General features: G+C 52.1%; 1 protein-coding gene across 1 annotated transcript in view; it reads right to left on the reverse strand.

Annotated features, from left to right (window-relative positions):
- Positions 1 to 13,300, reverse strand: part of wnk1b (WNK lysine deficient protein kinase 1b) — a 92,785-nt gene that overhangs the window by 13,112 nt on the left and 66,373 nt on the right. Inside the window, exons 16-27 of the mRNA XM_079735606.1 lie at positions 11,822 to 11,895; positions 10,442 to 10,592; positions 7,380 to 7,496; positions 7,074 to 7,184; positions 6,830 to 6,872; positions 6,090 to 6,230; positions 4,770 to 5,724; positions 3,536 to 3,864; positions 3,370 to 3,431; positions 713 to 790; positions 546 to 582; positions 247 to 323 (exon numbers count right to left, since the gene is read on the reverse strand). Coding sequence (XP_079591732.1) covers positions 247 to 323; positions 546 to 582; positions 713 to 790; positions 3,370 to 3,431; positions 3,536 to 3,864; positions 4,770 to 5,724; positions 6,090 to 6,230; positions 6,830 to 6,872; positions 7,074 to 7,184; positions 7,380 to 7,496; positions 10,442 to 10,592; positions 11,822 to 11,895 — 2,175 coding nt within the window. The remainder of the gene's footprint in view (positions 1 to 246; positions 324 to 545; positions 583 to 712; positions 791 to 3,369; positions 3,432 to 3,535; positions 3,865 to 4,769; positions 5,725 to 6,089; positions 6,231 to 6,829; positions 6,873 to 7,073; positions 7,185 to 7,379; positions 7,497 to 10,441; positions 10,593 to 11,821; positions 11,896 to 13,300) is intronic.

Consider the following 13,300-nt stretch of genomic DNA (forward strand, 5'->3'; position numbering starts at 1 on the left):
AGAGGGGGGGAGAGAGAGAGACAGAGATAGAGGGAGAGAGAGAGAGAGAGGGAGAGAGAGAGAGCGAGAGAGAGAGAAAGAGGGAGAGAGAGAGAGACAGAGAGAGAGAGAGAGAGAGAGAGAGAGAGAGAGAGAGGGAGAAAGAGAGAGAGAGAATGATGAAACTAAGCATCATAGGGTTAAATTCCCTGAAGACTACTAGCTACAGGAGTCTTGCAGGTGTTTTCTTTCTGAGCGTTTCATTACCTGGAATCTTCCCAGCTTGATCGCACCAGGAGGGATGACGGTGATCTCTCCCTCCTCTCCCTCAGAGGGGAAGGGACCTGGAGCAAGAGAGAGAAAGAGACAGAAAGAAGGACAGAGAGAGAGAGAGAGAGAGAGAGAGAGAGAGAGAGAGAGAGATGGAGAGAGAGATGGAGAGAGAGACAGAGAGAGATTGACAAAGGGAGAGAAAAATATAAGTTCATAAAAATAAAAAAAAGTTGGCGATTAGGTCAACAATTAAGCTGACAAATAGATGATAAACATAAAGAAGTGAAACCTACTTGGTTGTCCTCCGGAAGGCATGGCGGTGAGAGAAGCCTGAGTATAAGAGACAAGGTAACATTACATGACCTTACATGTGATGGATCTACAGCCCTAACTTCAGCATGGGTCCAGTTATACTAGTATAGACAACCCCAGATGGGTAACTGTGTGTGTGTGTGTTAACCTGTGCTTGTGTGCTGACGGTCTCCGGGCTCAGAGCTCTCCTCAGCTGGGCGTCCAGGTCCTCCAGAGGCTGCTGTGACTACAGACGAGTAGAGGAGGCAGTTAGCACACACACACAGGCACGGAATCACAAACACACGCACATACAAACACACACGTGCATCCAGGCACACACACACGCACGCACATACACGAACACACGAGCATCCAGACACATACACACACACACGCACATAAAGACACACACAGAACAATTCCAGGCTGTACTACACTATAAAGAGCGTCCCAGACATGAATTTACGTGTGTGTGTGTGTTTGCTTTTTGATTGCAGCTCAACAACGAGAGAGGACAGGGCTATCCCGCGCAAGTTACGCAAGAGACGGGGGGGGGCTATGATGGAGGGGGGCCCAGCAGCCAAGAGCCCGGTCCCTGATAAATAGGCAGCTCTATTTTTAGGACGCGGCATTCATAGCCAAAACACAAGCTGTCTGCCGTTTAAGCCAGATTAAACGGCAGCGATGACGCCGGGAGTGTCCTGATGTCTGTCTGTCTGTCTGTCTGTCTGCCTGCCTGTCTGTCTGTCTGCCTGACCGACTCTTTTTGTGCCGTTCAACCTCCTTGACTAGAGTCCCTTCTGACTCTGGCACGTCTGTCTCTGTGTTCTGCCTGTCTTTCTGTCGGTGTTCTGCCTGTCTGTCTGTCTATCTGTCTGCCTGCCTGTCTGCCTGACCGACTCTTTTGATGCCGTTCAACCTCCTTGACTAGAGTCCCTTCTGACTCTGGCACGTCTGTCTCTGTGTTCTGCCTGTCTGTCTGTCTGTCTGTCGGTGTTCTGCCTGTCTGTCTGTCGGTGTTCTGCCTGTCTGTCTATCTGTCTGTCTGTCTGCCTGTCTGTCTGCCTGACCGACTCTTTTGGTGCCCTTCAACTTCCTTGACTAGAGTCCCTTCTGACTCTGGCACGTCTGTCTCTGTATTCCCCTTGTGCAGGAGAGAGAACTGTTTGCGTGGTGGCCTTGTGAGGTTGTTTCATGTAGATCTCCACCCATCAAAGTGGTCTGACTCGTTGATCTGATGGCTGTTATTGTTGTTAGAATTGTTAACAACAACCCTCATTGAAAGTCAGAAGGGAAAGCAGAAGAAAGGAAAATAAATAAAAGAAGCTAAGCTGTGTCATTTACCCGAGCTCGGAAGAAATTGCATGCAATAAAATGTGTGTTCTTGCAGCAGATGTACGCTGTAATTATTAGAATAGAACCAGCATGTGTGAGAGGCTTGGCCCACTTGTGACAGAAACTCAGCAGCTCACAGCTTGAATTGCTCACAGGGTTTAAATAACATTTCTTCCGTCTTTGATTGCAATAGCAGCAGGAGAGCAGGTAACAGCGTCCCGTCACCACAAGGCCTGACGCGCTGAGCATTGAAGCTCTGACTCTAGCTGGACATGAGGAACAGAATGGCATTGTCGTGTATTGTCTCTCTCCTTGAGCAGTGACAGGCCAGCACTCCGTTAATGCCCCCAAATACGCCCGGGGAGTAAACAACATTTGCTTTCAAAGTACTTTGCGGGATTACATCAGGATGATCCAGTTTTACACGAGCATAACCTCTTCTGTCTGATGGAGGATCCTGTTTTACACGAGCATAACCTCTTCTGTCTGATGGAGGATCCTGTTTTACACGAGCATAACCTCTTCTGTCTGATGGAGGATCCTGTTTTACATGAGCATAACCTCTTCTGTCTGATGGAGGATCCTGTTTTACACGAGCATAACCTCTTCTGTCTGATGGAGGATCCTGTTTTACACGAGCATAACCTCTTCTGTCTGATGGACAACGCTCTGATCGGTCGCTGCCACTGCCCTCCCCTTTCACTCCTCTAGACGCACGGCTGTGGCTGAGCTGAACCCAGGTCAACTTGTTGTTCCCGGTCAACAGCCATGGGAGGTGGAGGGCCAATCAGTGCACTGCAGAGCACGGTGGTGTTGTGTGGTGTAATGTTGTAACTAAACATGAGTCACTGTTGGTGGAAAGCCAGAGACAAGCTGCAACACAACGCTGTGTGTCTGTGGCTTTCTGTGAACGATCGTCAGCAGTGGTTAAAGTGGAAGTCAATGTCTGGTTAGAGCTCCTAACCCTTGGTGGGTAGTTAGTTGGAGAGCTGTGGTTAGGTATGGTGAAGTACACTGTAGGAGTATCCTCAGAACCATTTGCCATTGCTGTGTCCCACAGAATGAGGGCCACAGAGCGCTCATGCACTCCGCCCAGCTCAGCCTGCCACTGAAGTATTATAGATAAAGGAGCAAGCAGCGCAATTCATTCAGAAATTGAGTTCGGTGCATTTAGATGTTTTTGTGGATTAGTAAAAATGTTAATGAAAATGGCTTGGAACAGAATCTATCCGAATCAACTCTGTTCACGAACAAATTACGATTCCCATTGACTACAACTACTACTCAACTGCTACTCCACAACTACTCAATTACTTTTTAAATACTTTAAATCTACCACCTCATGAAGGAAAACTGACATCATTGCTGGGTTGTTAATAAACCACTTATGGTGCTGACCGACAAACAAGCATCCGTCTCCCACTGCTTGGTGCTGACAGACAGAACTAGTTGTGATCGTTGTGACGACAGACAGAAGCAGTCGCTCACCGAGACTCTGGACAGAGGGGTTTTGGATGGAGTGGTCGGGCCATAGGTTGCAGCAGGCATACCTGTGAAAAGTACACTCTATAGGTCACAAAAGAAGCCTTATCTTTTGAACAGGAATGAGGATAAACGACTGTGAATAAAACAAGAGGTACTTCTTTGTGCTTACTGGTCTGGGCAGGGCCGGAGGTCGGAGTTCCAGGACCCTGGGCTGGGGTCGACGGCCCCCCAGCGGCCAAGGCTAGGGTGGGGGGGGGCACTGGGGGGCCGGCCGGCTGGCCGGAGCTCGGCGGGGTCACGGAGGTCGTAGAGGTAGAGAAGGGGCCCCCGGGTGCGTTGGGACCCCCCAGCGGGGTCCCCGCCGCGGGGTCTCCGGCCGGGAGCTCCCCCTGGGCTGCTGGGGTGGCCCCGCCCAGGTCGCTGAACAGAGAGCGGAGCTTCTTGTCCAGCGTGTGGATGTCGTCCACCTTGCCCTGGGGATCCACGGCCGCCTCACACCTGAAGCAGAGGGGGAGGACAGCACCCAGCGCCGCTCATGATCCCATTATGGTGTATTGGTTAGGGTTAGGGTTAACCCTAACCCTAACCCTGAAGCAGAGGGGGAGGACAGCACCCAGCGCCGCTCATGATCCCATTATGGTGTATTGGTTAGGGTTAGGGTTAACCCTAACCCTAACCCTAACCCTCACACCTGAAGCAGAGGGGGAGGACAGCACCCAGCGCCGCTCATGATCCCATTATGGTGTATTGGTTAGGGTTAGGGTTAACCCTAACCCTAACCCTAACCCTAACCCTAACCCTAACCCTCACACCTGAAGCAGAGGGGGAGGACAGCACCCAGCGCCGCTCATGATCCCATTATGGTGTATTGGTTAGGGTTAGGGTTAACCCTAACCCTAACCCTAACCCTAACCCTAACCCTAACCCTCACACCTGAAGCAGAGGGGGAGGACAGCACCCAGCGCCGCTCATGATCCCATTATGGTGTATTGGTTAGGGTTAGGGTTAACCCTAACCCTAACCCTGAAGCAGAGTGGGAGGACAGCACCCAGCGCCGCTCATGATCCCATTATGGTGTATTGGTTAGGGTTAGGGTTAACCCTAACCCTAACCCTGAAGCAGAGGGGGAGGACAGCACCCAGCGCCGCTCATGATCCCATTATGGTGTATTGTCAGTTAAAAAAAGACCAGTACATTCCTAGGAATGTGTTAACCATCTTTAAGCTTGCTTAATATTTGAACTCCCTGGACAATGAATTTGACTTTCTGCTTTAATGAAGAAAATTCTACCGTCATCAGCTGTCATAGATGGACAGTATTTGTAACAAATCCCAACGATTTTATTGAGAGATAACCTGACCGGATGACAGAGAAGCAGTGGATGAGCAGACATGAAGACACACCTGGCATCACATGGCTCCCCGTGGGTGTGCCCAGGCACAGCGGCGGTGGACTGGACCCCCGGGGCGGCGGCGGAGGTCAGAGAGGAGGAGGAAGGGGAGCCGGCGGTGGAGGAGGAGGTGTGGGAGGACTGGGCGGAGGTGGAGGGAACGAGCAGGGGCCCAGGGGAGGCTGTGGTGGTCCCCAGCGAGGAGGACAGAGAGACAGGGGGGCTGGAGCAGGGCGGAGAGCGGCAGGAGAGAGGCTCCACGCCACCACTACCGCTCACCAGAGCAGGAGACGAGGAGGAGGGAGTAGGGGGAGGGGGAGAGGAGACGGAGCTAAGAGGGGTGGAGGAGGGGGCGGAGGAGGGAGCTGAGGGGAGCGAGGGCGGGGTGCTGCTAGAGGAACTGGCTTGGGGAGAGGACGAGGGGACAGGAGCGGCAGAGAACGCAGCAGAACCCTCGGGTTTGGTCTTCGAAGCGGCTCCCCGGGCCTGGGCCAAAGCCTGGGGCTGGATTAGTGCTTGGGCCTGGAGCTGCTGCTGACCCTGGGGTGCGCTCTGAGCTGACTGTGGTGTGGCTCCCTGTGCCTGGTTGACGAGGGGTTGACTGGAGACGGGGAGAGGAGAGGAAGATGAGGAGCCACTGGGTGTGAGGCAGACTGGGGGTGCAGAGGAAGAGGAGGAGGGCTGGGGCAGAGGGGTATTTAACGGATGCTGCTCTGCTTGGGGCCCCGCAGGTGGGGGCCTGTCCTGGGAGTCTGCTGTGGATCCACTGGGTCCTGCTGCCTGAGGAGCGGGGACTGAGGCAGGCTGTAAGGAGGGCTTGGTGGAGGGCATGGAGGCCGGCGCGGTGCTGGGGCCCGGATCGTACTGGTTCTTCCTCAGCTCTGAGAAAGCCTTTTGTAGGGTGATGGCTCCAGCGGACTGCGACAAACCGGAACCCTGGGCTGGAGATGGAGACGGGGCCGTAGAAGCTGGAACAAACCAGAACAACACGAGATAAGTCGACCTTTACGTAGACTGCATCAACCAGTCCAGCCAGAGCTGACACCAACGATCGCGTTCACATACCTTTGCAGATATATGGGTTGGGTGTGCCTTCAGACATTAGTAATGTATGTGCTTTTGATCTTCAGATAAGACTGACGTTTACTGTTTATTTAGTAGATTAGAGGACCTTTCAAAATGCCTTTGGGAGGTTCATGTTCGTGGTTCACCAGGTTGTTTCTCATCATTTTACTGATGATGCGCTGTCTGAAGTCTGTAGGACACTGTTGGGGCAATGTTGTAGGTATTTAAGACACACACTCACGCACATGCATACATACACATGGCTTACCTGTCTCTGAGGAGGATGTAGGCGTGGAGGGGGGCGGGGAGCAGGGTAGTAGTTCCTTCAGCCTGGACTCAGGTACAGGACTGATGATGAACTTGCGACCCGCTGAATGGACCACCTGGGACGTTGCACTAGCTGGCATGTCTGGGGGAGGGAGGGAGGGAGGGAGAGAAGGACATTGCATACATTTACCTCCAGCAGACGCTTTTATCCAAAACTAGTTACAAAAGGGGCTGTAGCAATCAATGCATACAATTGGAACTAGAGAAATATCTCCAGATACCTCGAGTTTGTAAAGCATAACTGCAGTGCAGAAAAGAACAAAGAGAGAAAACCTAATTAATTGAATTCTGTATTAGATTCACTTCTGGGCCCGGTCTCTAACAACATAATGGCCTTTCTGGCACTTTCACAGACATTCGCTTCCACACACTTTTTGTTGACTTGTGAACTCCAGCCTGAGGACAAACACCGCCTCACTGGAGAACTTCCTTCTGGCTCACTCTCTCCAAATCAGGAAAAACTATTGTTTTATTTCTGCTCACCCTGGTTCACCGGAGACTTACATGCCATGCACAAACTAGCAGAGAGGAACTTTAGGAGTCATCGGTCTACATCAAGACTTTCCTGGCACTTAAATGTACTCAATAGGTATAGTGCAATAAAACAGAAGGAGACGAGACAGTAAGGAATGCATAGAGCTGTTCTGTAATAGGAAGGGGCTGGACTCTGTGTTGAACTACCTGGCATGGGGACGGACATCTGCTGCTCTGTGTATCCTGGCGCCTGGGGAACACAGAACGTCAACACGGGGAGACAGCAGGGTGGAGGAACAGAGGTTAGAAGAATGGACTTTGGGAACAATCATTAGCAAAATATATTATTTGTTAATTATTAATGACGAGAGGAAACGTATAATTTAAGAATGATAATAATGACGTCTTACATAAAAAGTGCATAAATAGTGAGTGAAAGAAAAATATTGACCTGGTGACTGTGTTCTCGTTCTAGACCTTTCTCGTCTGCGTTCTCTATCACCTCTCTGACCTGCTCAATGAACGACTCCCTCTCGCTCTCCAGGATGAACTCACTCAGGACCTGCACACACACACACACACACACACACACACACACACACACACACACACACACACACACACACACACACACGCACGCGCGAGTCAGTTACAGAGTATATGTGGATGGTATATATTTGTGTAGGGCTATTAGCATATTCATACAAAGGCAGTACATTGGGTACAGGTAGCAGCACCTAACAGGTAGTGTCCATACCATGATCTTCGCTATCTCCTCTGGGTTGTCCCCATCAAGGTCAAACTTGAAGGTCACCATCTTCCTGTTGTGTGTCTCCAGCTGGCACTCTGCCACCCTGTCTCCCAGGTTAGAGATCTACACACACACGACCACACAAGCAGTTCAGAATCATGGACGGGGTCAACCTAAACATTATTATGAATGCATTTGCTTCGGTAGCTGATGGAGGGTGGATGAAAGTGTACACTGGGCCTTTTCTACCCTTTACAAAGTCTAACCTCCGCTAGGTATCTTCTCCATCACCTCATCTCCTTTATTCAGATGACTTACTCCACCACCGACCACGTTGACTGGTAGTGGAGTAGCCCTTGCCTTACTCCACCACCGACCACGTTGACTGGTAGTGGAGTAGCCCTGGCCTTAGGGTCAGGGTCAGGGTTAGGGTCAGGGTCAGGGTCAGGGTCAGGGTCAGGGTCAGGGTTAGGGGAAGGGCTGGGCGATATGGACCAAAACTCATATCTAAATATTTTTTGTTCGAATGGCGATATACGATATTATAACGATATTTTGAATAAAACGTGTAAAGTGTATAGTTTTAACTCCACGCCACAAGTATTCACCATCAACCATTTATTTAGGTTTAGTTTTTTTGTTTTGCTCAACGAAGCACAGCTGTGCTTAAACAACAGATATGTAAGGGATAATGTATAGAACACCGGTCATTATCTGGAAAATAAGCCCCGACAGGGCGACCAGGACACCGACGCGCAGCGGAGGTGTATTGCTTCGCCCTGAAGGGGCTTACTTTCGATAATGACCGGCGACGTTCTATACATTATCCCGCTTATTACACGGCTACTTGCCTAAACGAAAAATAACTTCATGGTGTGTCTTTTTACAATTCATTTGAAACCAGCATTCGTAGTGTTGATCAGCAGAGAAATAGTCCGCCAAAGTTGTGACGTCGCTTAGAAACCAAAGACGCCGGGGCTGACAAGTTACCGGACTACTTCCGGAGTGATACCAAAGACGTCATTAGAGGCAAACAATCCTTTGTTTTCCTTGACTAAGCAACGGTGAATTATCAAATATAAATTCACCGCCGGAAGTTGTGAAGGGCCCATGCAAGTCAACGGAGCGTTCCACAGCATTGAGAAGAGACGTGTAATAAAAAGCAATAGTGTTGCCTGTTTGAAACATACGGAAACCGCACAGGGGAGACTTCCCTCCAGGGCCGATGCTATCGGGAGCAACACCCTTCACTTTGACCGGCAGTGGCTCTGCTTATAGGTCGGAATATGGTTGATTGAAGCGGCCACCGATTCTTGACAGGCTGGGTACTTTATTCTTACACACAACCGGACTTGTTCATTACTTCACCAAACTGACACGCACGCTACCGCTCGCTCTCCTCGCTCGTACACTGACTCGCTGACGTCACACACACGCAATACTTTCTCGTGAGCACGAGAAACATTAAAAACATTTTTTTTACCCCATGTCCCTTTACGGGTTCCGTACTCTCTACCACCACGTGTTTATTCAAAGTTAGTTGTGATGCTTAACGTGGTGGGAGAACACTGCTACATGTAAGGGGTGGGATTGAGCAGCTGAACATGGCTTGTAGGCTCAGAGAGCAGCGGTCGGCCTTATAAAATAGCGCTCGCAAGGCAACATCAAAATAATATATAATATACCGGTATGGCGATATTGTCTCAACTACATATCTCTTTCAAAAATATACTGGTATAAATTTTACTACCGGTATATCGCCAAGCCCTAGTCAGGGTCAGGGTTAGGGTTAGGGTCAGGGTGAGGGTTAGGGTCAGGGTGAGGGTCAGGGTTAGGGTCAGGGTGAGGGTCAGGGTTAGGGTCAGGGTCAGGGTCAGGGTTAGGGTCAGGGTCAGGGTTAGGGTCAGAGTCAGGGATAGGGTCAGGGTTAGGGTCAGGGTCAGGGTTAGGGTCAGGGTCAGAGTCAGGGTTAGGGTCAGAGTCAGGGATAGGGTCAGGGTTAGGGTCAGAGTCAGGGTTAGGGTCAGAGTCAGGGTCAGGGTCAGAGTCAGGGATAGGGTCAGGGTTAGGGTCAGAGTCAGGGTTAGGGTCAGGGTCAGGGTTAGGGTCAGAGTCAGGGATAGGGTCAGGGTTAGGGTCAGGGTCAGGGTGAGGGTTAGGGTCAGGGTCAGGGTTAGGGTCAGGGTCAGAGTCAGGGTTAGGGTCAGAGTCAGGGTTAGGGTCAGAGTCAGGGTTAGGGTCAGGGTCAGGGTTAGGGTCAGAGTCAGGGATAGGGTCAGGGTTAGGGTCAGGGTCAGGGTGAGGGTTAGGGTCAGGGTCAGGGTTAGGGTCAGGGTCAGAGTCAGGGTTAGGGTCAGAGTCAGGGTTAGGGTCAGAGTCAGGGTTAGGGTCAGGGTTAGGGTCAGAGTCAGGGATAGGGTCAGGGTTAGGGTCAGGGTCAGGGTGAGGGTTAGGGTCAGGGTCAGGGTTAGGGTCAGGGTCAGAGTCAGGGTTAGGGTCAGAGTCAGGGTCAGGGTTAGGGTTAGGGTCAGGGTTAGGGTCAGGGTCAGGGTGAGGGTTAGGGTCAGGGTCAGGGTTAGGGTCAGGGTCAGAGTCAGGGTTAGGGTCAGAGTCAGGGTTAGGGTCAGAGTCAGGGTTAGGGTCAGGGTCAGGGTTAGGGTCAGAGTCAGGGATAGGGTCAGGGTTAGGGTCAGGGTCAGGGTGAGGGTTAGGGTCAGGGTCAGGGTTAGGGTCAGGGTCAGAGTCAGGGTTAGGGTCAGAGTCAGGGTCAGGGTTAGGGTCAGGGTCAGGGTGAGGGTCAGAGTCAGGGATAGGGTCAGGGTTAGGGTCAGAGTCAGGGTTAGGGTCAGGGTGAGGGTCAGGGTTAGGGTCAGGGTCAGAGTCAGGGATAGGGTCAGGGTTAGGGTCAGAGTCAGGGTTAGGGTCAGAGTCAGGGATAGGGTCAGGGTTAGGGTCAGAGTCAGGGTTAGGGTCAGAGTCAGGGTTAGGGTCAGGGTCAGAGTCAGGGTTAGGGTCAGGGTCAGGGTTAGGGTCAGGGTCAGGGTTAGGGTTAGGGTTCGGGATCTCACGTTGAGGACGTTGAGCTTGGCCTTGCCCGTCTTCTCATGGCGCGAGCGGCTCCGCACCGAGCGCCGCTGATGGCGCTTCAGCGAGCGGCCCTCGTCACGCCCGCCGCCACCCTCGTTCCCATCGCTCAGACCGGACGCCTCCGAGTAGCCACTGAAGGGAGGAAACGAGAGACAGGGGGGGAGAGGGGGAGGAGGACAAGGTCAGAAAGAGACAGACAGAGAGAGAGCGAGAGGGGGAAAGAGAAAGAGGGAGAAGGAGAGAGAGGACAGGGGAGGGAGAGGGAGAGAGAGGAGGGGGGAGGGAGAGAGGGGGAGGTTGGAGTGAGAGGGAGAGAGGGGGAGGTTGGAGTGAGAGGGAGAGAGGGGGAGGTTGGAGTGAGAGGGAGAGAGAGGAGGGGGAGGGAGGGGGAGGGGAGGGAGAGGGAGAGAGAGGAGGGGGGAGGGAGAGGGAGGGGGGGGAGGGAGAGAGAGGAGGGGGAGGGAGAGGGAGAGAGGGGGAGGTTGGAGTGAGAGAGAGGAGGAGGGAGGGAGAGAGGGGGAGAGAGGGGGAGGTTGGAGTGAGAGGGAGAGAGGGGGAGGTTGGAGTGAGAGGGAGAGAGAGGAGGGGGAGGGAGAGAGAGGAGGGGGGAGGGAGAGAGAGGAGGGGGAGGAAGAGGGAGAGAGGGGGAGGTTGGAGTGAGAGAGAGGAGGGGGGAGGGAGAGGGAGAGAGGGGGAGGTTGGAGTGAGAGGGAGAGAGGGGGAGGTTGGAGTGAGAGGGAGAGAGGGGGAGGTTGGAGTGAGAGGGAGAGAGAGGGAGGAGGGAGAGGGAGAGAGGGGGAGGTTGGAGTGAGAGGGAGAGAGGGGGAGGTTGGAGTGAGAGGGAGAGAGGGGGAGGTTGGAGTGAGAGGGAGAGAGAGGGAGGAGGGGGGTGGGAGTGGGAGAGAGAGGAGGGGGGAGGGAGAGGGAGAGAGGAGGAGGAGGGAGTGAGAGGGGGAGGAGAGGGAGAGAGAGGAGGGGGGAGGGAGAGGGAGGTTGGAGTGAGAGAGAGAGAGGGAGGAGGGGGAGGGAGAGGGAGAGAGGGGGAGGAGGGAGAGGGAGAGAGAGGGAGGTTGGAGTGAGAGAGAGGAGGGGGGAGGGAGAGAGGGGGAGGAGGGGGGAGTGAGAGGGAGAGAGAGGAGGTTGGAGTGAGAGAGAGGAGGGGGGAGGGAGAGAGGGGGAGGAGGGGGGAGTGAGAGGGAGAGAGAGGAGGTTGGAGTGAGAGAGAGGAGGGGGGAGGGAGAGAGGGGGAGGAGGGGGGAGTGAGAGGGAGAGAGAGGAGGTTGGCTTGAGGAGACCAACTAAAAGCATTTAATCATGACAGAGTTCAGAGAGGTCTGACAGGCGGAGCTCGATGAGGTCACCTCTCCACAGATGACTGCTGCACTTGAGTTGGTTGAAGTTGAAATTGGGACTGCTCAGGATTCTGAGAGGCAGGCTGAAACACATACACACAAACACACACACACCTGATCATCATGATCAAAGTAAACTTAACCACAGCATTTTCTGTAAGGATAACACATGCCAAGCCCTTCCCATGTCTGAAGCCATAACAGCACCTTGGTTAACTGAGCGTTCACAACTCTTATCCACCATTCAGTTTATATCAAGACAACCACTTAATACCATGCAGCAGTCCAACTCCCTCAGTACCGACCCTACAGAGGCCGTCCAGCACCATGCTCCTAGCGCTATGATAAGAGAGGCATCAGTACTGGGGGGCTGTCCTTCACCTGTTCCTGGGGAGGGGCCTCCGTGGGAGGGTCAGGAGGGGCGGGGACAACACTGATGACGGGCACCACACTGGCCAATGGCTGAGGCCCTTTGGGGGCGGACACAGGAGGAGGAGGAGAAGGGGAAGCTACGGCCGACCCCCCCACAATAGGAAGTGGAAGAGTGCTGGGAGGGGAGGCAACCCCCCCTGTGGGCATGGCAACAGGAAGGGAGGGCAACGGAGCAGGAAGAGGCGCCATGGCAACGGCAGAAGAGGAGGATGAAGTCGTGTTAGGCTGAGGATAGGGTAAAGGGGGGTAGAGGGAAACATTATAGGGAACGTAAGAAAGGAAAACAGAGGAGGAAGCAGGGAGGAGACATTTTATTATAGGTTATAAAAAACAGGAAAGGAAAGGAGGGAGTGAGCGGAGTGGAAAGGTTAGAGAAAAGGACAGAAAGTTGGAGGACTCATAGCTGACTTTATTTGTTGGAGCAGCAAAAGTAGGAAAAAGGGGAATCTTTTTAAAAGAGAAATCAGAGTTTCCAATGCATTGACCTTCAAGACGCTATCGTTCCCTTGCTCCAATAGGAACGACCTCTGCTTACTGACTGCAGGAGACATCTTCACACACCAGGCAAACAGCCAGTCAATATGTTTCAGTCTACAGTTCACCTACAGTCTAGACTGTAGATATCATCTAGTTTAGACTGTAGATGATATCTTCAGTATAGACTGTAGATTATATCTACAGTATAGACTGTAGACATCATCTAGTCTAGACTGTAGATGATATCTACAGTATAGACTGTAGACATCATCTAGTTTAGACTGTAGATGATATCTACAGTCTAGACTGTAGATATCATCTAGTTTAGACTGTAGATGATATCTTCAGTATAGACTGTAGATGATATCTACAGTCTAGACTGTAGACATCATCTAGTCTAGACTGTAGATGATATCTACAGTATAGACTGTAGACATCATCTAGTTTAGACTGTAGATGATATCTACAGTATAGACTGTAGATATCATCTAGTCTGGACTGTAGATGATATCTACAGTCTAGACTGTAGATTTCATCCACACAAACTAACACAGAGGACAATGCACTTCCTACAGAAAC

This window comes from Pollachius pollachius (assembly GCF_949987615.1).
Source record: "Pollachius pollachius genome assembly, chromosome: 4".
NCBI lineage: Eukaryota > Metazoa > Chordata > Actinopteri > Gadiformes > Gadidae > Pollachius > Pollachius pollachius.